Here is a 24,693-nt window from a genome sequence, read left to right on the forward strand (position 1 = left end):
AAGGAAGTAACTGCTCATAGCGTGGAACTGAGAAAAATGGCTTTTATTTACCTTGGTTTCACAGTAACTTTATGCAGTTACTGCTAACATGACCCCCAGGATACTTTTCCACGTGATTAAGCATGTATTTAATGTAGCAAAAATGACATTAACTCATTGTCGACCAAATGAGCAGCTACTGCCTTTTTGCTTGGTAGGGCAAAGTCAACATATAAAAAAACAAGACAATTACTCTAAGAAAAATACAACATTTGTATATACATTTAAATGTTCAGGTATGAGTTTCCATGGGCATCACCTCCTAATGGACAGCTGTTACATTAGAGACGTCCACTTGATAACTAAATAGATTCACTGCTGCTATCAAAATCATTCCTCCTTCACCCCCTCCTTCATCCCCTCCTCCTCTTCTTCTCTTCTCTCCTCTCCTCCTGTCTTTCTCTCTCCTCCTCCTCCCCCTACCCCTCCTCCTTGTCTTCTCTCCTCCTGTCCTTTTATCTTCTTACTCCTCTCCTCTTCATCCTTCTTTTCTCTCCACCTCATCTTGTCCTCCTCCTCCTCATCTCCCATCTATAGTGCCTTCGGAAATTATTCAGAACCCTTGAATTTTTCCACATGTTGTTACATTACAGCCTTATTCTAAAATGTATTAAATAAAAACAAATCCTCATCAATCTACACATAACACCCCATAATGACAAAGCGAAAACAGTTTTTTAGACATTTTTGCAAATTAATAAAAATAATAAAACAGAAATACGTAAGCATTCAGCCCCTTTTCTATGAGACTCAAAATTGAGCTCAGGTGCATCCTGTTTCCATTGATCATCATTGAGATGTTTATACAACTTGATTGGATTCCACCTGTATTAAATTCAATTGATTGGACATGATTTGGAAAGGCACACACCTGTCTATATAAGGTCCCACTGTTGACAGTGCATGTCAGAGCAAAAACCAAGCAATGAGGTCGAAGGAATTGTCCATAGAGCTCCAAGACAGGATTGTGTCGAAGCAGAGTTCTGGGGAAGGGTATCAAAAAACAATCTGCAGCATTGAAGGCCGCCAAGAACACAGTGGCCTCCATCATTCTTAAATGGAAGAAGTTTGGAACCACCAAGACTCTTCCTAGAGCTGGCCGCCCGGCCAAACTGAGCAATTGGGGGAGAAGGTGACCAAGAACCCTATGGTCCAAAACTAAGCACACAGCCAAGACAATGCAGGAGTGGCTTCGGGACAAGTCTCTGAATGTCCTTGAGTGGCCCAGCCAGAGCCCGGACTTGAAACCGATTGAACATCTCTGGAGAGACCTGAAAATAGCTGTGCAGCAACGCTCCCCATCCAACCTGATAGAGCTTGAGAGGATCTGCAGAGAAGACTTGGAGAAACTCCACAAATACAGGTGGGCCAAGCTTGTAGCGTCATACCCAAGAAGAATTAAGACTGTAGTCGCTGCCAAAGGCGCTTCAAGAAAGTACTGGGTAAAGGGTCTGAAAACTTATGTAAATGGGATATTTACATTTTTCTTTCTTTTTTTTTACATAAAAGCTGCTTTTGCTTTGTCATTATGGGGTGTTGTGTGTAGATTGGTGAGGGGGGAAAACTATTTAATAATTGGAATAATGCTGTAATGTTAAAAATGTGGAACAAGTCATGGGGTCTGAATACTTTCCCAAATGCACTGTATGTGATAAAACCTTAGAAGGCTTAGCTTACATGTCTCATGTATGTTTTTGATATAATATATGCAACATTTCTGTTTTGTCTAAATGTTAATGCAATCACCGTGTTAGATTTAAAAAAATAACTTTACCATAACAAACAGCTTACATAGATAACATAGATTTAGCGAGACAGCGCCCGCAAAAAGGAAGGAAAATACGACTAAACATTTTCCACAGAAATACGAAATAACATCATAAATGGTCCTTACTTTTGCTGAGCTTCCATCAGAATCTTGTGCAAGGAGTCCTTTGTCCAGAATAAATCGTTGTTTGGTTTTAGAATGTCCTCTTCTCCTGTCGAATTAGCAACCTTAGCTAGCCAAGTGGCGCGAAGATGTCCATCTTCACCTAACGCAGAGAACGGAAAACTCCAAAACTCCCGATAAACGTTGAATAATCTGATAAAACTATATTGAAAAAACATACTTTACGATGATATTATCACATGTATCAAATAAAATCATTAGCCGTCTATACCGAACGCTTTTCAGAAGCCAATGCTGATGTCCTTCCCGCGCCTTGGTAGACAAAGGAAATAGTGGCCACGTCATTCCAAGAGCTCTTGTTCGACCTCAGATCAAGCTAGACACCCCATTCCACCTCCCACTGCCTGTTGACATCTAGTGGAAGGCGTATGAAGTGCATGTATATCCATAGATTTCAAGCAAATTGATAGGAAGGCCCTGGAACAGAGCCTCGATTTCAGATTTTTCACTTCCTGTCAGGAAGTTTGCTGCAAAATGAGTTCTGTTTTACTCACAGATATAATTCAAACGGTTTTAGAAACTTGAGAGTGTTTTCTATCCAATAGTAATAATAATATGCATATTGTACGATCTAGAATAGAGTACGAGGCAGTTTAATTTGGGCATGATTTTTTACAAAGTGAAAACAGCGCCCCCATATTGACAAGAAGTTTTAACCACTCATATGTCAGATATTACAAGTGTATTTGCTGCCATATGTATTACTTACAAGTTCCAGGTAGAATATATAAGAATGTTGTTCTCTTCCTTATATGTGTATTTTAACTGTTGATTGTATTCTATAATATGTATAATTTGTGAAATGCAGGGCTCCTTGTAAAAGAGACATTGGTCTCAATGGGACTACTGTATCTTTCAAATAAAGGTAAAATATGGGATATGTTTATTTTAGTTGACATTCTAAAGGAATGGCTATCAATGACAGACTCTTTCTTTCTTTCTCGCGTAGGAGCATTGGGCCAGTAACTGGCAGGTTGCTGGATCGAATCCCTGAGCCAACAAGGTGAAAATCTTTCGTTTCGCCCTTGAGCATGGCAGTTAACCCCCAACAACAACTGCTCCCCAGGCACTGATGATGTCGATTAAAGCCGTATGTCCACCAGATGCGCATACGTTTTCCTCTGTTGTTTTTGCCAGACATCTAGTCTGCATTTTTCGTACTTGAAGCACAATTGCTTTCCAAGGCTGCAGAAAATGGCTGCTAAAAATGATGCATGGAGACACATTGCCAAACAATTGGATTATCTGGTCAGTTGAATGTGAAATAATTAACTGGAAAGTGGAAGCATACATAAAGTGTACACTATATATACAAAAGTAAGTGTACACCCCTTCAAATTAGTGGACTCACCTATTTCAGCCACACCCATTGCTGACAGGTGTATAAAATCAAACACACAGCCATGCAATCTCCATAGATAAACATTGGCAGTAGAATGGCCTTACTGAAGAGCTCAGTGGCTTTCAACGTGGCACCGTCATAGAATGCCAGATTTCCAAAAAGTCAGTTAGTCAAATTTCTGTCCTACTAGAGCTGCCCCGGTCAACTGTAAGTGCTGTTATTGTGAAGTGGAAACATCTAGGAACAACAACGGCTCAGCCCATGGTAGGCCACACAAGCTCACAGAACGGGACTGTAGAGTGCTGAAATGCGAATACGTAAAAATCAGTTGCAAAACTCACTACCGAGTTCCAAACTGCCTCTGGAAGCAACTTCAGCACAAGATCTGTTCGTCGGGAGCTTCATGAAATGGATTTCCATGGCTAAGTAACCGCACACAAGCCAAAGATCACCATGTACAATTCCAAGCGTAGGCTGGAGCGGTGTAAAGCTCGCCGCCATTGGACTCTGGAGCAGTGGATATGCATTCTCTGGAGTAAATTATTTTTATAAATGTATTTAACTAGGCAAGTCAGTTCAGAACAAATTCTTATTTACAATGACAGCCTACCCCAGTCAAACCTGGACAACGCCGGGCCAATTGTGCACCGCCCTTTGGGACTCCCAATCACGGCCAGATGTGATACAGCCTGGATTCGAACCAGAGACTGTAGTGACACCTCTTGCACTGAGATGCAGTGCTTTAAACCGCTGCACCACTCGAGAGTGATGAATCATGCTTCACCATCTGGCAGTCCGACAGACAAATCTCGGTTTGGCGGATGCCAGGAGAACGCTACCTGCCCCAATGCATAGCGCGAACTGCAAAGTTTGGTGGAGGAGGAATAATGGTCTGGGGCTGTTTTTCATGTTTCGGGCCAGGCCCCTTAGCCCAGGGAAGGGAAATCTTAACGCTACAGCATACAATGACATTCTAGACGATTCTGTGCTTCCAACTTTGTGGCAACAGTTTGAGGAAGGACGTTTCCTGTTTCAGCATGACAATGCCCCCGTGCACAAAGCGAGGTCCATAGAGAAATGGTTTGTCAAGATCGGTGTGGAAGAACTTGACTGGCCTGCACAGAGCCCTGACCTCAACCCCATCGAACACCTTTGGGATGAATTGGAACGCCGACTACGGGTCTGGCCTAATCGCTCCACATCAGTGCCCGACCTCACTAATGCTCTTGTGGCTGAATGGAAGCAAGTCCCTGCAGCAATGTTCCAATATCTAGTGGAAAGCTTTCCCAGAAGAGTGGAGGCTGTTGTAGCAGTAAAGGGGGGACCAACTCCATATTGATGACCATGATTTTGGAATGAGATGTTCAACGAGCAGATGTCCACATACCTTTGATCATGTAGTGTATCTTGCAAAGTGGTTAGCCCTGACTCAGAGGAGTTGTGTTAAATGCGGAAGACACATTACTGTTTAATGCATTCAGTTATGCAACTGACTAGGTATCCCCCCTTTCTCTTTCCCTCTCTCATACAGACGCTGTTGCCAATTTAATAAAGCGTGACTTTGTCAACCGTATCTCTCCTACAACTTCCTGGACAAAATGGCAACAGAGTGTGGGTGAGTGTAAAAACAGGAAGTGGACGAGGCGCTGGTGGGCAGACTGCGTTCACATTTTGCCACCTGGACACAGACACGTGCTCATCGGGACATTGCTCAACACACAGAACCCATGGTGGAAGCTAGGTAGCCTCCCCCCAGTCAGGAAGGCAGCCTGGCTGTTTCCTGTAAGTACTGGTGCAGGCTGGCTGTCAGCTCACATGTGGTATTGCTGTACCTGGCGGCAGGTAGCCTAGTGATTAGAGCATTGGGGCAGTAACTGAAAGGTTGCTGGATTGACACCCCGAGCTGAACAAGGTAAAAATCTGTCGTTTTGCCCCTGAGCAAGGCAGTTAACCCACTTTTCCTGGGCGCCAAAGACGTGGATGTCGATTATGGCAGCCCCCGCACCTCTCTGATTCAGAGGGGTTGGGTTAAATGTGGAAGACACATTTCAGTTGAACGCATTCAGTTGTACAACTGACTAGATATCCCCCTTTACCATTTGAGGCATGATGTATTTTGAGGCAACTATTGACCAAGATATGAAGCTCCTTGTCAGTCATTCATATTCAACCATATCTCTTTGTTAACCAAGATGAAGAGGGCAGAGTTAGCAGCATGTACAGTGTATTTACACAGCATATCTTCAAGCCGTAATTGGATTGTGTCATTTTGTAAATAAAATTAGTAATAGTGGATGAAAGGCCGGACTTAGGTGTTTAACACTCCGATAGTACACACACACACAAACTGGGCGGCTGAACTGTCAGCCGCCGGGCGCTCCGGGAGACATTTGAATTCCCAGAAATCCTGTAGTATGTAGATGTCCGATGGAGAGCTACCCTGAGCAAATAGCGTGTAATGCAAAACATTGGTTGCTCTATGTAGGTCATATAAAGTGGTGTAGCTACCAGCTAGGATGTCTAAATTACCCTCCTACTATTGTAACTATCTACAAAAACAAGAGCTATTGTCAATGCAGGAGAGCCCAAGTAATTCCCTTTGTAGTGAGTGGAGCGGAGCAGGAGTGGAGGGTAGAGGATGAGGGTTGGCGCCAGTGGGTGCTTTGGCCGTCTTGGCTCCTCCTGACATCTGTGTGTCAATTAGCTGACTGGAGAGAAAACATCCCTGCCCCCTCCACCAAACAACCTTTGGCCAGCTAGCAGCCCCAGCCTGCCATCCGTACTGAATGTGAATGCAGCCTGCCTGGTGAGAGGTTGGTGGGGGAGGGGTGCTATCTAGAACCAAAAAGGGTTCTTCGGCTGTCCCCACAGGAGAACCCTTTGAAGAACCCATTTTGGTTCCAGGTAGAACCCTTTTGGGTTCTAGGTAGAACCCTTTCCACAGAGGGTTCTACCTGGAACCAAAAATGGTTCTCCTATGGGGACAGCCGCAGAACCCTTTTGGAACCCTTTTTTCTAAGAGTCTACAGTAGCTAACCATGGCTCCCCATTGACTCCTGTGTAAAAACCAAAAGGCCCTTGTGCTAGCTACCTTTCTAAAGTAACACACAATGTATAAACAGGATGAACAAATTAACCCACCCACAACATACACTGCTCAAAACAATAAAGGGAACACTAAAATAACACATCCTAGATCTGAATGAATGAAATATTCTTATTAAATACTTTTTTCTTTACATAGTTGAATGTGCTGACAACAAAACCACACAAAAATTATCAATGGAAATCAAATTTATCAACCCATGGAGGTCTGGATTTGGAGTCACACTCAAAATTAAAGTGGAAAACCACACTACAGGCTGATCCAACTTTGATGTAATGTCCTTAAAACAAGTCAAAATGAGGCTCAGTAGTGTGTGTGGCCTCCACGTGCCTGTATGGCCTCCCTACAACGCCTGGGCATGCTCCTGATGAGGTGGCGGATGGTCTCCTGAGGGATCTCCTCCCAGACCTGGACTAAAGCATCCGCCAACTCCTGGACAGTCTGTGGTGCAACGTGGCGTTGGTGGATGGAGCGAGACATGATGTCCCAGATGTGCTCAATTGGATTCAGGTCTGGGGAACGGGCGGGCCAGTCCATAGCATCAATGCCTTCCTCTTGCAGGAACTGCTGACACACTCCAGCCACATGAGGTCTAGCATTGTCTTTCATTAGGAGGAACCCAGGGCCAACCGCACCAACATATGGTCTCACAAGGGGTCTGAGGATCTCATCTCGGTACCTAATGGCAGTCAGGCTACTTCTGGCGAGCCCATGGAGGGCTGTGCGGCCCCCCAAAGAAATGCCACCCCACACCATGACTGACCCACCGCCAAACCGGTCATGCTGGAGAATGTTGCAGGCAGCAGAACGTTCTCCACAGCGTCTCCAGACTGTTACGTCTGTCACATGTGCTCAGTGTGAACCTGCTTTCATCTGTGAAGAGCACAGGGCGCCAGTGGCGAATTTGCCAATCTTGGTGTTCTCTGGCAAATGCCAAACGTCCTGCACGGTGTTGGGCTGTAAGCACAACCCCCACCTGTGGACGTCGGGCCCTCATACCACCCTCATGGAGTATGTTTCTGACCGTTTGAGCAGACACATGCACATTTGTGGCCTGCTGGAGGTCATTTTGCAGGGCTCTGGCAGTGCTCCACCTGCTCCTCATTGCACAAAGGCGGAGGTAGCGGTCCTGCTGCTGGGTTGTTGCCCTCCTACGGCCTCCTCCACGTCTCCTGATGTACTGGCCTGTCTCCTGGTAGCGCCTCCATGCTCTGGACACTACGCTGACAGACACAGCAAACGTTCTTGCCACAGCTCGCATTGATGTGCCATCCTGGATGAGCTGCACTACCTGAGCCACTTGTGTGGGTTGTAGACTCTGTATCATGCTACCACTAGAGTGAAAGCACCGCCAGCATTCAAAAGTGACCAAAACATCAGCCAGGAAGCATAGGAACTGAGAAGTGGTCTGTGGTCACCACCTGCAGAACCACTCCTCTATTGGGGGTGTCTTGCTAATTGCCTATAATTTCCACCTGTTGTCTATTCCATTTGCACAACAGCATGTGAAATTTATTGTCAATCAGTGTTGCTTCCTAAGTGGACAGTTTGATTTCACAGAAGTGTGATTGACTTGGAGTTACATTGTGTTGTTTAAGTGTTCCCTTCATTTTTTTGAGCAGTGTATATATACAGTCCACTCTTTCTGTTCCTCTATTTATTATTTTTCTGGCTCACCTCTCTCTCTCAAAATACTGTACATTCACTTTGCTTATCTTTTCCTTCTCCCCCCGGATGGTGCGCCCCACATTCCCTTCACCGTCTATCCCCGATGTCTTCCTTATCCTTGGGCTACTGCTTTGGAACTATGCTTCAGTCACATCGCTAATTATTTAAGAGCCACCACCTCATTAACAGTGCTGGGAGGTAATACATGATTTATGGGCCATTCTTCACGTCGACCGCTGTTCATGTCCCTCAGCCCTCCTCCTGCCTCACAAGTTATATCTCTGTTTTTCCACCCTGGTGTCTCTCCCCCTCATTCTCCTTGTTGGTCAGGTTCCTGGCTTTAACTCAATATGAGGACTGTGAAAATGTTGCGGCTGGATGCCGAGCAGGAAGTGCAGTGAAGAATAACAAGAGATAGGTGTGTCTTCCCTCCAACCACCTGGGCAGGAAACACAAAAAGACAATTTTGTGTGGATTGTGGAAATGTCTTCACTACATTATTGGTACAAAAATTGATGACTCTAGCCACGTTTATACCTGGTTCTAATATGCATCTTTGTCCTGATCTTGTCCTCATTCTCATTGTGCCCACATTTTTAGATAGGTGTAGACGATTAAAAGACACAATGTGAACTGATTTTGATCAGATCTTATAGGTGTAAACAGGCAAGATTGGGACAAGATAAGGATGACGGACGCATGTTAGCAGCAGGTATAAACAGGGCTAGAGAGACTGGTCACAGATACAATGCACATTCAGAAACAGTAACTCATCACTAGACAGAATGAAACCGGCAGGCGTTGAACAATTATAAGCTTAATCATTCAAAAATATAAAATAAATGATTCAGCGCTGATATATATTCTAGGATAGACCTGTTAATTTACAACAGATATCCAATGCCTCAAAGAAATCATCTAATTCAATACCAGGCTTTCCTTACTGACCAGGTCTGTCACGCCCTGATCTGTTTCACCTGTTTTTGTTCTTGTCTGCACCCACCTCCAGGTGTCACCTGTTTTCCTCATTAGTCCCTGGGCATTTATTCCTGTGTTCCCTGTTTGTCTGTTGCCAGTTCGTCTTGTCAAGTCAACCAGCGTGGTTTTCCGTGCGCCTGATTTTTCCTTTTCTCTGTTTTTGCTAGGCCTCACGGTTTTGACTACTGCCTGCCTCTACTCTGAACCCACCTGCCTGACCATACTGCCCGTCCTGACCTCGAGCCTGCCTGCCATCATGTACCTCCTGGACTCTGACCTTGTTATGATCATTTTCCTGTCCATGACAGTTCTCTTGCCTGCCCCTTGGATTATAATAAATAGAGACTTGAACCATCTGCCTCCCGTGTCTGCATTTGGTTCTCGCCCTGTGCACTTATAAGGGCACTGTTTTCATTTAGGGATGGAGGCCAGCCTGTAGTGACAACTCAGTGGCACTGAGTATTGATCTCTAGGATTGGCTCATACCCTTTAGCTATTGAGATTGGCTTGATCGATCACTCTGCCTACAGAATTCATAAATCAACACAACCTTCATGGCTGAGGTATGGACAGTATTGGCAAGAACACTGGACTGACATTAGATTGATATCTCTTATTCTATTCCATGGCATTTTTCTGTTTACAACTTTTATGTATTATGAGCTACATAAATCAAACCATGTTTAGCACCTCAACCACTGAGTCAAACTCTTTGAATCACCACAATCAGTTGGATAGTCATTTGTTTTTGTTTTATGGAGGTAATGATGAGTGTTTCTCATGGGGCTTTCCAGACTATGGTAAGAGATTATAGAACTGAATGAAAACATGCCTAACGTGTGTCCCTAATCCTCTCTGGTAGGAATTAATAAAACTCTTGACCACTGACCAGTGATAAGAATGAGAATAACAGTTTAGTTGGCAGTCAGGAACTTCCTCAATTGTAATTGAGAAAATGAGCGCTACAAATTTGAGTGTCATTTCTCCCCTACCCTGGGGCCATCAAGTGACGCTTAGCAGGTTTCCCCCTATCCAAATTTCCCTCACCCACCCCACCGCAGTGCTCAAGGCAGGCAGGCTGGCAGGCCCTCCCATCCCCGAGCCTTGACTTAGCCAAACTGCACCCTCAGAGCTGTCTGTCTCACTGAACACAACACTCACTTCTGATTGGGTGCTGGATCCAAGAGGAAACTTTGAGTGTATTTATAGACGTCTCTCATTTACCAGAACAATAACAATTCCCCAACCACACCACCACCCCCAAATGAAGAAGGAGCGAGCATAGCCTGGATTTACAGTACTTTTAGTTTTGGGTTGTTGTTGAATTGCGGAAGCATGGAATTTTGGGGGAAATTAAGTTCACTTTTCTAGATTCAGATTTATTTAAATGTGTTTGGGTAGATTGTAAATAAACTTATATGGCAGCTTAATGACTTTCAAATATGTTGACCATTATGATAACATTGTGCCACAAGTAAGAGTGCTAACACCAATGACGGGAACACCAATGACAAATTTGAGGTAATTTAGGATTTTTTTTACATGGAGAGAAGAATCTCCATATGCTCAAATCTAAGGTTAAAAATAAGTTACAATAATTCACAAAGTAATATGATTAATCATTTTGATAAGAATGTAATTTCACTTAATTTAAAATGACTAAAACCAAGACACCTTTTATTTAGACACACCTAATTATCAATGGAATCCTCAAATTGACAACATAGTTGTCTGTATACAATGTCCCCCATGACCATCACTACTCGTTCTATTGCTCCGTCCATATCGTGAAAATGATTGCATATTGAACGGCCCCGTAAGAATCCTCAGTGCTGCCTTTGGTTGTTCATCCATGTGAAGATTGACTAACTATTGTATTAAAGTGTTGTTCTGTTATTTCCTTATCTCATTAACTCTTTTAAAACCCAGATTCAGTATTTTCTTTTCAGTATTACTAATAATTTTTATTTAATATAGACCCGTCACCCATAACAGTTTTCCACTGGAGGGAATGCTCAAGGTCCATGTATATATTTGTAATTAATGATTTTCAAGGCGGTAACACCAATGACATTAAATGAAGGGATACATATATATATATTTTTTTTAAAACTGTATTTTAGTAGCCTTCTTTGTTTTTATTGATCAGTACAATATATGAAATACTTTCGAGCATTCAAAGTAATAGATATCTCTAAATCCCCAAAACATGGCACTACAACTCTACTCATCACTACAGTGGCAAGCCAATTTGCTTGTCCTTAGTACTTTTAACAATACATTTAGGTAAAGTTTTGCCGTATGAAGGAGTTTTATTATGTTTTATATTGATAAACAGTTAAATATAAACAAAATCATGTATGATGTATAACTATCTATCATTTTAAAGTGTTTTTCATGGTTACTATGCCGAGGGAGGCAAATGTCACCGCAATTCAAGAATGACCCTTTCACAACCTGTAGAAAACACAACTGGAGATTTGAACACAAGACAAGAAATATAAGACTACAGCTGCAGGATAATTATTGGTAATCTGGCTAGATCTATACTCCCCCAGCTATGTTTTTAGATGAAGTTTTAATATGATACCACATACTTTTCTATTCCCTTTCAACATGTGCTATCACCTGTTTTTATCCAGATACCCATTATCCAGAATTTAACCCATTTACTCAACAATTCAATCTCAACAGTTCACAATAAAACATTTTTACTGTCCAACAATTCACTCATCTGTGTTTTGTCAATATCTTTAACAGGTGGCCAATTAAATGAAAACCGTGGTACTTGTACAGTTTGATGAATAACCTCACAGTGTATAGTGTGTACCCTGATCAAGCGTGACCAAGTTTCTGGGCGTTACAGACAATCCCATTGAAAGAAGTGTGCAATCAGGTTGAAGCATGTGCAAGCTTTTTCCTAACCGCTCCACAATATGGCTGCTATGATAGCATAAGCTCTCCCAACCAACCATAAGGCTCAATGCTACAACTCCTGAGCAACCTTACCGATCAATACTAGCGCTCATTACCGGGTTGAGAGATAGAGTGTGTGTGAGAATTCAAGTTGAACTGCCTGTTCCTAGATCTGTGTCCGCTGGCCAGCTGATTAGCTCATTCTGTGGTGCGGCAAAGTTTCCCATCAGGCTTCCTGTCTAATCCCCTGCTTCACTGTAAACATGAGGAAACTCACACAGGCTGAGCCCATGAAACTAAGCACTTGCAGCCAGAGAGGGAGTCAGTTAGTTACTGTGGAGTAGATTCACCCAGTCAAGACCTTGTCTGCTCTGTCAGCTGTTCAATGTCAGATATAAACTCAAGCAATCAAGGATTCAGGGTCAAAGCTATATCGTTATTCAGATGAAACACGTCAAAATATCAGGAGAACAATTGGTATTTGACTTTCTTACCAAGAGAACATCCCTTCTTCTTAAAAAGAGGATCCACAGATGTAGCATATAAAATCAAATCAAATTTTATTGGCCACATACACATATTTAGCAGATGTTATTGCAGGTGCAGCAAAATGCTTGTGTTCCTAGCTGCAAACGTGCAGTAGTATCTAACAATTCACAACAATACACAAAGCTAAAAGTAAAATAATGGAATTAAGAAAAATATAAATACTAGGACGAGCAATGAAGCGTTGCATTGACTAAAATACAGTAAAATACAATACAGTATATACATATGAGATGAATAAAGCAGTATGTAAACAATATTAACTAGACTAGTGTTCCATTATCAAAGTGGCCAATGATTCCATGTCCATGTATATAAGGCAGCAGCCTCTAAGGTGCAGGGCTTAGTAGCCGGGTGGTAGCCGGCTAGTGATGGCTATTTAACAGTCTGATGGCCTTGAGAAAGAAGCTGTTTCTCAGTATCTCGGTCAAAGCTTTGATGCACCTGTACTGACCTCACCTTCTGGATGATAACGGGGTGAACAGGCCGTGGCTCGGGTGGTTGATGTCTTTGATGATCTTTTTGGCCTTCCTGTGATGTCGGGTGCTGTAGGTGTCCTGGAGGGCAGGCAGTGTGCCCCCGGGGATTCGTTGGGCAGACCGTACCACCCTCTGGAGAGCCCTGCGGTTGCAGGCGGTGCAGTTGCTGTACCAGGTGGTGATACAGCCCGACAGGATGCTCTCAATTATGCATCTGTAAAAGTTTGAGGGTCTTAGGGGCCAAGCTGAATTTGCGCCTTCTTCACCACACTGTCTATGTGGGTGGACCATTTCAGATTGTCAGTGATGTGTACGCCAAGGAACGAGGAACTTTCCACCTTCTCGAATGCGGTCCCGTCGATGTGGATAGGGGCATACTCCCTCTGCTGTTTCCTGAAATCCACGATCAGCTCCTTCATTTTGTTGACTTTGAGGGAGAGGTTATTTTCCTGGCACCACTCTGCCAGGGCTCTCACCTCCTCCCTGTAGGCTGTCTCGTCATTGTTGGTAATCAAATCAAATGATTTGTCACATGTGCTGAATACAACAGTGAAATGCTTACTTACAAGCTCTTAACCAACAATGCAGTTTAAAAAAATACCTAAAAAATAAGAAATAAAAGTAACAAATAATTAAAGAGCAGCAGTAAAATCAGATGCCAGTCAGATGCCATACCAGGGGGTGATGGAATCGGTCAGGATGCTCTCGATGGTGCAGCTGTAGAACATTTTGAGGATCTGAAGACCCATGTCAAATCTTTTCAGTCTCCTGAGGGGGAATAAGTTTTATCGTTCCCTCTTCACGACTGTCTTGGTGTGCTTGGACCATGTTAGTTTGTTGGTGATGTGGACACCAAGGAACTTGAAACTCTCAACCTGCTCCACTACAGCCCTGTCGATGAGAATGGGGGCGTGCTCGGTCTTCCTTTTCCTGTAGTCCACAATCATCACCTTTGTCTTGATCACGTTGAGAGAGAGGTTGTTGTCCTGGCACCACACGGCCAGGTCTTTGACCTCCTCCCTATAGGCTGTCTCGTCGTTGATCAGGCCTAACACTGTTGTGTCATCGGCAAACTTAATGATGGTGTTGGAGTCATGCCTGGCCATGCAGTCATGAGTGAACAGAGAGTACAGGAGAGGACTGAGCATGCACCCCTCAGGCCTACTACTGTTGTGTCGCCTGCAAACTTGATGATTGAGTTGGAGGCGTGCGTGGCCACGCAGTCATGGGTGAACAGAGAGTACAGGAGGGGGCTGAGCACGTAACCCTGTGGGGCCCTTGTGTTGAGGATCAGCGAAGTGGAGGTGTTGTTTCCTACCTTCACCAAAAGTTTCAGTTTTAACACCTGTAACAAAGGTAGTTATAATGCCTGTAACAAGAGAGTGGTCTGCTTTGTTGTATATAATCATCTGATTGCAGCGCCCTCTCAGTGCTTGGGCCAATAAGTGACATGGCTGGCCGTTAAGCAATATCCAACCACACAGATTGTCACGGCTGTGAATGATTCATGATCTACATTGTGAACAACTGTCTCATCATTCTGGACTGCTGACCCTGTTCCTCAGAAAGCAGATCCCTTGTGTAAGGTGGCCTTATTGCGTCCGTCACCATGAAAATATGAATTATGGCACAGTAGAAAACATTTTGCAACAGAAATTGAAAATGAGTGTTTCTCATTGGACAAATTCAGTTATTCTCTCCCGGATTAAATGTTCTTCTGTTTGGCACATAATGAATACGCCCAAGGGCTTGGGAAAAAAAGTGGTAGTATAAGTACTGATGTATGAGAGAGGAGAAAGCTTATTGAGCTGCTCAAAAAGTAGCCACATTGCTATTGTAGGAAAGAGGAACTAAAGGAGAGTAGAGAACACACAGCAAAACAATGTCTTCAGCAGTGTTGGGGAGTAGTAAACTACATGTAGTTCAACTGGTAATTCAACTACATTTTGCAGTAGCTTGGTGGTAGTTGAACCAAATTAAAATCTTGGTCGTTTTTTCAATAGTTAATTACTTTTTTGCCATGTAGCTAACTACTGGAACTCAAACAACAACACTAATAATAACAACAACAACAACAACACAAGAGACAAAGCTACCCACTGAGCACAGACATCAATTCAATGTCTATTCCACGTTTGTTCAACGTAATTTAATTGAGATGACGTGGAAACAATGTTGATTCAACCAATGTGTGCCCAGTGGGTAAGTACACATGGTGATGATCATTATGCAAATTCAAAGGACACAAATGTGAGAAAGGTACCATCCTGTAGGTTTTTGCTCAAACCCTAATCTAGCTCACCTGATTCTAATAATTGGCTGATTGATAAACAATATGAGGTTAGTTACAACAGGTTGGAGCAAAAACCTACAGGAGGTTTGCTCCTCAGGAACAGGGTTGGAGAGCCCTGATCTAAATTGACTGTGAAGGATGCACTTTCATGACATGATATTACATGAAGCAAGTATGGAAAGGATTTTATTGTCCTCATACTCAAGCTTTGGATTGCTTTTCCAGTCCAGCAAGCGTCAGAAAACCAGTTTTGGCACGTGAGGTAATGAACAACACTGAAGCTAAACATCTTTCCCAAACAAACACAAAGACATGCTTAGACACACACACACACACACACACACACACACACACACACACACACACACACACACACACACACACACACACACACACACACACACACACACACACACACACACACACACACACACACACACACACACACACACACACACACACACACACACACACACACAGTGGAGGCTGCTGAGGGGAGGACGACTCTGAATAATGTCTATAACGGAGCAAATGGAATGGGTTGCTGTATTTGATACCCTTCCACTCATTCTACTCCAGGCAGTACCACAAGCCCGTTCTCCCCAATTAAGGTGCCACCAACCCCCTTGACACATACACACAGATAAAATAAATCAATATTTGCTACATGGCTGAGGGCAGGCTCTTTGGAAGCTCCTCCCCCAACCCTTAGGCCACAGTTTACAAGGGGAGGGAAGGAAAGACCAGTGGAGAAACATACAAACAAAGGGCACAAATTATGTTCTGAGATACCTGTGGCACAAAACTGCTGTATCTGTATTTCCTATAGTCTACAACATGCCTCAAATGTTGAAGGCAAGCAATATAGAGGATATATTCAAATGTATATAGACCACCCATACTCTCCTTTTCTCTATAATATTTCTTTAACCTTTATTTAACTAGGTAAGTCAGTTAAAAACAAATTATTATTTACAATGACGACCTACTCCGGCCAAAACCTAACCCAGACGATGCTGGACCAATTGTGCACCGCCCTATGGGACTCCCAATCACAGCCGGTTGTGATACAGCCTGGAATTGACCAGGGTCTGTAGTGACACCTCTAGCACTGACATGCAGTGCCTTAGACCGCTGCACCACTCGGGAGCCCTATGACTACTGTATACAAAGATAGTCAGATTGCATTCCGCACTAGATCAAAACAGAGTGGGCAGCGCAGATTTGATTGGAGTATTCGTATCATAGACCTGAATAGGGCACTAACCAATTCTGATGCAAATTCGGGTAAAGGTTTAGGCCCTGGCAGAAAACAAAGACTAGGCAATGCACATGTGAATGTAAAAAAACATGTACTTCTCCACATGTACATTTGTGTCAGACAGATATCGCCATGTTGAATGGGGACAGTTAGTAAACAGAAAGAGCCATGTGGATTCTCTGTAAAGCCTAACAGACAGGATTTGTGAGTTTCTCAAAGTCCACACACCTGAGGCCAAAAGTCATTAGCACCTGCTTAAAGTGACAATGACAAAGGCAAGCGTTAGGCATAAGGGTTGACCCATAAAAGATGTGCTCTACACAATGGGTTTCTCAAAATACTAAGTTGTTTTCATTCAATTGCAATTGCAGGCTAGGGTACGTGTGGTAAAAGGCGATCTGATACACGTGCATCTGCGGTCAGAGCACACTATCACAACAGCCAGAATAGCACAGGCATTCCACTGCCCCTCCCTGTCCTCACTCAGGCAATGCACAGCAGACTGGTGTGTCACATGGACTCTCAGTGATCTTCAAGATGAAACACACACACACACACATTTGCATACACACTCATGCACTCACTCACACACTTCAGTAGGTATAGACAAAAACACACACCACCTACCTATCTATTATAATTAAACACATTTCCCCCTGTAACTCTTATGAATTACATTGTATTTGTTAAACCAAAACCCAGCAACATCTTAGAAACAAGATCATGTTATTAAAACACATTGTTGTCCACATTTATCAGGGAAGGGGAGAAACCATAGTGATAGGCTCCCGAGTGGCACAGCAGTCCAAGGCACTGTATCTCATTGCAAGAGGCGTCACTACAGTCCCCGGTTTGAATCCAGGCTGTATCACATCCGGCCGTGATTGGGAGTCCCATAGGGCGGTGCACAATTGGCCCAGTGTCGTCCTGGTTTGGCCAGGGGTAGGCCGTCATTGTAAATAAGAATTTGTTCTTAACTGACTTGCCTAGTTAAATAAAGATTACATCTAAAGTTGACTACTTTAAAATGGCAGAAGCATGGTGGACGTCCTCAATGGCATTGCACATGCTAAAACTGGCCACTAGAGGCCTCTGTCATTCTCTATGGGAGAAACATTGATTATTAAAAAAAAATACAGAGGGAGTATTCAAATTGGCTAGTGTACCTTTTTTCTATGCACATGCGCTATATTAAGTAGAGGCAACCGTAGCTCCACCTCTCTCCCACTGAGTTTTTTTATATTTTTTTTATGTATAATCCCTGAGTTGACCCAGAAAATAAGCAGTCTGTGCATCGGCCCTGCTTGAGCATGAAGTGTAACCCTGTGGAATACATTCTGTAATCTGAAGACACCTCGTTTTGCAAAACTAAAATAGAACGTAGCAGTAGCAAAGTCGTTGAACTTTAATCCGAGTAGATACGGGTACGTGTTTGTTTTAATATATTGTAGAATTCGCTGTCTGGCGTTTGTGTGAAGGTCTTGAGGTTGATGTTCCATTGTTAGCATTTTCGTTGTCTTTAGGAGTGTTGGAATAATTAATCGGCAATGCAATTATAGGCTAGACATAAAATAGTGGTGTGTATTAACAAGTGTAGGAAGTTGTAGACGCTATGTATTGAATTTGGGAAGCAATCCTAAATTTGAACAACCGTATAATATAGGCTACAGCTGTTTGGGAATGCATAATGTCAATGTATCGCTTCTCGCTTCTTTGTTGCAACGTGCGTAAAATAACCGAGCTGGTTTCATTTTGTGTTTGATGTGCACTGGTGGAGGGAATATAAACCAAATTATAGTTAATGCATCATCACTGACCGAGACGTCGATATCTATTAAATCAATCGAATATCCAGTTGTAAAGGTAACAGGGTTGATAGCTAGCCTACCCGTGTTTCAATCGGCAAAGCACAAAGAGGAGCATTTGCAGCGAAACTGAGGAAGACGTGGAAAGGCTTTCTAGTGTTCGCGAAAAGGAGCACAAACCCGGCGGTTCTTGACTAGGAAGCGTCTCTTGTGGTTTTACTCTGCCAGTTTAGGACATTGTAGGCCACATTCTTCCAGGAAATAATATTGCGTAATCATAATATTTTGGAGGTTTGAGAAATATATCTAAATGAATTGTCTTGTTACAAAATCAACCCATTTTTTTTCACATGTACTGCTCTTATGCATCCAAACATACGGGTTTCTCTAGTGCAGCCAAGTCAAATATGTCCATGGCATGTCACCTATTCACTAATTGGCTTCAACTGTGCCAAATGTAGGCTACTGCATGCTCACTGAACTTCTACCTACCTACATGATGGGTTGAAAATCAACTGCATCGCTCTAACGGTGTTTCCTCTGTGCTGAAAGACAGGAGCCATGGCGGATCATCTAATGATGCCCATGAACCACAGCTCTGCCGGCGGGGGCCTCCACGGCTACAGACTGGGCATGAACGGAGGCCTGCAGGCAGGCAACCAGCAGCACGTAGTGCCTCAGCCCGGCCTTCGAGCCCTGCCCAATGGCCAGATGATGCACTACGGTGGGGGACCTCAGCAGCAGGCCACCACGGAGGTGGCCATGAGGCAGCGGCAAGGCATGGTGGGGCCCGTGAACAGACAGCTCAACGGGGCTCAGATGGGCCACCACCAGATTACGTCTGGTAACATGATGTACAACAACGGGCAGGCCCAGCAGCAACACCACACCCAGCACCATCACATGAGCCTCCAGCAGCACCCGCAGCAACAACAGCAGTATATGAATGGTGGTCTCACATCCCAGCAGCTCATGGCCAGCATGCATCTGCAAAAACTCAACACCCAGTATCATGGACATCCACTGGGACCCATGAACGGCAACCACACGGGCAACGGGGCAGCCCAGTACCGCATTTGCCCGGCCCAGCTGGCTAACATGCAACAGATGGCCGGGCCGGCTCTGGCCTTGAACGGCATGGATGCGGACATGATTGACGAGGATGTTTTGACATCCCTGGTCGTGGAGCTGGGCCTGGACCGCATTCAGGAGCTGCCCGAACTCTTCCTGGGCCAGAACGAGTTTGACTTCATCTCAGACTTTGTGAGCAAACAGCTGCCCAGCACCATCAGCTGCTGAGTGAGAGAGGACCTGAGTCAACGATGCTTTGAAGGGGCCTGGAAGGGTGGAGAGTTTGGAAAGACTTGAGTAGTGTGTTGCCCACTGAAAACAACTACTGCTCCGCTTTTCATTTTTGTGTTGTGCCTTTCACTCTAACAGTGCAAGGTCGCAGAGAAGAGTGAGCGAGAGACACTGGTCTGGATAGCCACAGTGCTATGGTGTCATTTTGTGAAGTGACCAGAGATGTGGTTCTGTGTTGGGTCGCAGCTCGCCTGTAATGGGACATCGTCCTCCAGCATCTCTTCTCTCCAGAGATGAATGTAAACAAAACTGCTGAATTTGTTCAGAGTGGCTTCTCAATGTTAAGACACTGTTGCCTCCTACATTGGACTCAATGGCAGTTTAGTAGTAAGATGTATTTATTTATTACTCTCTCAGAGAAATTAATATAGAACAAACCAGAGACCGACAGATCGTCCAGAGAGAGAATCAAGTTCTGTTGGTGTTTTGGGTAAGGTCAGGGGAAGCTCTAAGTTTGTCTTTTAAAAAACATTTTTTTTTAGTAAATTGGTCTGGGCCTTCTGTTTGAAAATAAGCCCCTCAAATTCATTTTTGATCTTCCAAGAGCTTGGATTTCTCTCCAAGAATGGAGGCGGCAGTACAAGTAGAATGCCATTTCATGGATTTGAATGGAAGTCTATCATAATTGAATAGCTCACTTTTGGCAAGGATTGCTTTTAGTTGTGATGTTCTCAAACCTACTACTTGTACTGTATACATCTGTGTTAATACAGGAAAGTATGTAAGATATAGAACTACATTAATTATGCCAATTTATTTTCTTTACTGGTGGTTTTTATCTTCCCTTTGCGGTCAAGACGGGGTTTTGAGGATCAATAAAAATGGCCTGGATATAAGTGTGGCCTGCTTTTACATTCATTGCAGAGGAGAGCATTAAACGTAATCTGGGGGCTAAAGGGAATTATGCCACTTCAGGGCTTTCCAGCCTGCAGGGTCCAGGATATTAAATAACTTAATACTGAATTCATTTATCTCAAAGGTGTCCCTGTTTCTTAGGAATATCTTTATCTCCCTCAAGGTATGCACAGTCTTATGATGACAGACATTTACTGCTGTAAGCAGCAAATTACCTTCAATCCTGTCATGGAAAATGATGACTGGTGTGTTAAAATCAAACTCAAAGGTGCACTGCTATCCACCAAAAAGCTGATTTTCTAATCTGAATTTTTGACCTTTGATATGGAGAAGGACCCACATTGTGGTTTTAGTCATTGCATTCCTGATCATCCTGACACCATTAATAAAAATAGATTGAGGAATGAATTTCCTGGTTCCTATGAGTTACGGTAACTTTTCTATATGTTGCTGGGTAGAAAGTAGGTGAGACCTGGGGGAGATGGAGCGGGCCAGGGTTAATCTACGCTTACCTTGATGGGGGTTTAACTGAATTCATCCCCTGTAAATTACTACCCCACAGGGGCAAAGAAGTATGGCACACCTTTAGTGACAGTTGTTAGCTCTGAGACTGCACTTAATGGTTGGTTGGGGAAGCAAAATGAGTATAGGTTAGTGCCAATAATAAATGGCATATACAAGCATGGCTTCTTCAAAAAAAAATCTGTATAAATATCCCATGCCTTATGCAATGTTATAGCCACCTGATATTAATTCTATTAAATTCAAATGAGTTTAATATTCTATGGGGTTGGGGTTAGTATTTTACCTCAGGGCATGGACTGCTTGATTGATGTCATATGGGAATATCACCTCCACATCTAACAGTTAAAGTAGCATTATGCAGAAATAACTCAAATTTCCTGGTTGCTAAAACTCATAGTTTGCCTAATTTCAGTTAGTGACAAAAGAAGAAGATAGTGTAGAATCATTGTACCATCTAAGCTGCTGTGAAATATATTTCACATAACCAAAAATATTGTTTCAGCTGTTTGAAGATGCTGTACAAAAACAAAACGGGAAGCATAGAAATAGCGCACATAGAACAGATCTACCGCTTCTTAGACTTGCTTTCCAGTAGATTGATAGATCTATAACTCACATTTTATATGTGCATTTGGTCAGGTTGCCCAAAAAGTTACATATTGCCAGTTTAAGATAAAAAAATTTGGAACTTGATGAGTAACAAGTCCTCACTTTTGTCTAACTCATTCTAAAAGAGACATCTATTTTCAGTAGTTCAATTGTGTAGAACAAGTTAGCCCTTAAAGCCAAATTGAAACATGGAATCAACTGGAGGTTTGCTCTAAATGAAACTCACTTGATCTTAATGTAACTTACATTTGTGTTTGCCAAACACAAAAACTCTAGATTCAGCCGAGGGCATGTGGGGTTACTTGGGTTGTCATGAGAAAGGCTGGGGCATAAGCTACAATTGCGCTGCCTCTTGGCACCATCCTTAGTAAAGGTTGCAGGGTCCATGCCCAGTCTACAGGGTCTTCCTGGAAACTGCCAGTGCAGGCTGTGCTGAGGCAGGTTGACTAACTGGCAGACCACTGGCTCCACATACTGTATATCTGAAAACACACTGCATTGCAAGGTCCCTCTTTAGCATCAATAAAAAAAGTGGTTTCTTAATCATTGTGCATCCAGAGTTAAATGGGATTATGTTCCATACACCTGTTTGCTCACTCAATCCCTTGTTATGTCTCAGTCTCCTACAGAGGGGCCAGTCTAGACATAGGCTAAGCAGGGTGTGACTGGAAGAAGTTTACAGTTAGCCTGTTTCTGTTTTTCTCTTTCTCTCAGACAAGGCAGCTCACCCACAACAACTGCTAGCTACGCAACTTGTCTTCTTCCTGTGTCTGCTTGCTGTTTTCTCGATATGTCAAAGCTCAAAACCCACATGGAGAGAAAGACTGATAGAAACAAAATACTGCATATACAGACCAAGGAAATTTTCCAATGTGAAAAAAAGTTACATTAAAAACTACTTCTTGAAATGAAGTGGATGGAGTTTTTGGTGCATGGGGATTTCTCTGTGGGATTTACCCCTAAGAGGCCCTAGGATTCCTGACAAAGACCACCCCTAAACAGTGTTCAGCACCCTCATTTGGGCAGACAGATCGCATTGTTGCATATGGAAACAAGTATAGTGCTAATATTCCTCTAATTCTCTGTTACACATGGTCCATTCTACACAAGCCTATCCATTTGTATCTCTAACAGCTCCTAGCTTCAGCACCCCCACACTGGGGCTGAAAGATCACTATGGCTGAAAAATTCAGGTTGCATCTTGACACTATTGCATAGTGTCAATATTCTTCTCATTCTCTGCTACACCTGGTCCATTCTACACAAGCCTATCTATTTGTATCTAAAACTGCTCCTAGCTTCAGCACCCCCACACGGGCTGAGAGATCACACTGGGGCTGAAAGATCAGACTGTTGCATCTAGAAATATGTTGCGTAATGTTAATATTCTTCTCATTCTCCGTTACACATGGTAGTCAATTCTATCTACACTTTACATGTCTACCTCCTGAACAGGCCCAAGCGTTCTATTTCCAGGTATTACAGCTGGTGTGGAGGCTTCCCATGAGCTCAGTGTAATCTCCGGGCCCTGCACCAATGAGGGCACAGTGGCCATACCTAGTCACGCATGGGCTGTGGTCCCCACCCCCAACCCCTCTCTGATAAAGCAAGCTGACCAGGCCTGCAGGCTTATCAAACATGCTAACTGGATAACACTAGTATTTCGCTCTGAATAATCTGTCTCATAAAGTGCTAGCAATTCTATGCAAAAGGTTTTTTGTCATTTTTTAAATCATTGTATTGGCCCTCGTCTATACACCCTTATTTGCAGTTGTATCTCATGCTGTAGGCTATTCCCTTTGTAAATAGGACATTGAGTAAGCTTCTCTCCAACTAAAATATCCTATTCAGGGGTTTCAACCATGTAGTAGTGATTGGACCATTTTACTACAATGTTCTACATTGCATTCTTACATAACACTATCCAAACATACATTTGTTTTGGAACTTGTGCCCATTGTTACTATATGACTATATTAGCACTATATTATTCAGAAAAAAACATTGACCCAAAAGCTTGTAGTTTAGTTGATTATTTGATGACTAAGTAGAAGCCTCACGGGAATTAGGACAGAACAAACACAGGATCAGTTGCTGAGTTAATTATTGATAGCAGGGGCAGGTTCCTGAAAGCCTGGTTGAATGTGGGAGGTTGCATTATCATGCATGCCTGCATTCTGACTATTTGCAGAGAATGGTTGTTTTAGGACCTGAATCTGAATTAACCTCTCTCCTAGAAGGTAAATAAACAAACTGCAGCTTCACTAGGGTGAGATAATTCAGAGGACCTCAAATTGTATTTGTCACATGCTTCTTTACGAACAGGTGTAGACTTATAGTGAAATGCTTATTTACGAACACTTCCCAACAATGCAGAGATTGTTTTTGTTATATAATAGAAAAATAGACAAATAATAACACAAGGGATAAATACACAATGAGTAGTGATAACTTGGCTATATACATGGGGTACCAGTACCGAGTCGATGTGCGGGGGTACGAGGTAATTGAGGTAGATATGTACATCTAGGTAGTGATAAAGTGAATAGGCAAAAGGATAGATAATAAACAGTAACAGCAGCATATAGTGTATTCGGAAAGTATTGAGACACCTTCCCTTTTTCCACATTATGTTACATTACCGGCTTATTCTAAAATGTGTGTTTTTTTTAAATCCTCAATCTACACACAATACTCCATAATGACAAAGCGAAAACAGATGTTTATAAATGTTTGCAAATTTATAAAAAATAAAAACTGAAATACCTTATTTACATAAGTATTCAGACCCTTTGCTATGAGACTCAAAATTGAGCTCAGGTGCATCCTGTTTCCATTGATCATCCTTGAGATGTTTCTACAACTTCATTGGAGTCCACCTGTGGTAAATTCAATTGATTGGACATGATTTAGAAAGGCACACACCTGTCTATATAAGGTCCCACAGTTGACAGTGCA

The 24,693-nt window shown here is 43.0% G+C and overlaps 1 protein-coding gene and 1 long non-coding RNA gene across 3 annotated transcripts; both read left to right on the plus strand.

The window, feature by feature from the left end:
* Positions 1-2,783: 2,783 nt before the first annotated feature.
* LOC139572502 (uncharacterized) lies at positions 2,784-11,798 on the plus strand. The gene is made up of 3 exons (XR_011674436.1): positions 2,784-2,993; positions 4,864-4,947; positions 9,252-11,798. It is a non-coding gene; the product is annotated as an uncharacterized lncRNA (long non-coding RNA).
* Positions 11,799-17,756: 5,958 nt separating this feature from the next.
* LOC139574019 (cbp/p300-interacting transactivator 3-like) lies at positions 17,757-20,582 on the plus strand. 2 transcript variants are annotated; one of them, XM_071398124.1, is made up of 2 exons: positions 17,757-18,003; positions 18,941-20,582. In XM_071398124.1, the coding sequence occupies exon 2, from the start codon at positions 18,946-18,948 to the stop codon at positions 19,681-19,683; it is 738 nt and encodes a 245-aa protein (XP_071254225.1). In that variant the 5' UTR covers positions 17,757-18,003; positions 18,941-18,945; the 3' UTR covers positions 19,684-20,582. The 2 variants fall into 2 exon arrangements, with proteins under 2 accessions (XP_071254225.1, XP_071254224.1); XM_071398123.1 differs by having other exon boundaries at positions 17,850-18,003; positions 18,937-20,582.
* The last annotated feature ends 4,111 nt before the right edge of the window (positions 20,583-24,693 follow it).

This window comes from Salvelinus alpinus, chromosome 4 (genome assembly GCF_045679555.1).
Source record: "Salvelinus alpinus chromosome 4, SLU_Salpinus.1, whole genome shotgun sequence".
In the NCBI taxonomy this organism is placed as follows: domain Eukaryota; kingdom Metazoa; phylum Chordata; class Actinopteri; order Salmoniformes; family Salmonidae; genus Salvelinus; species Salvelinus alpinus.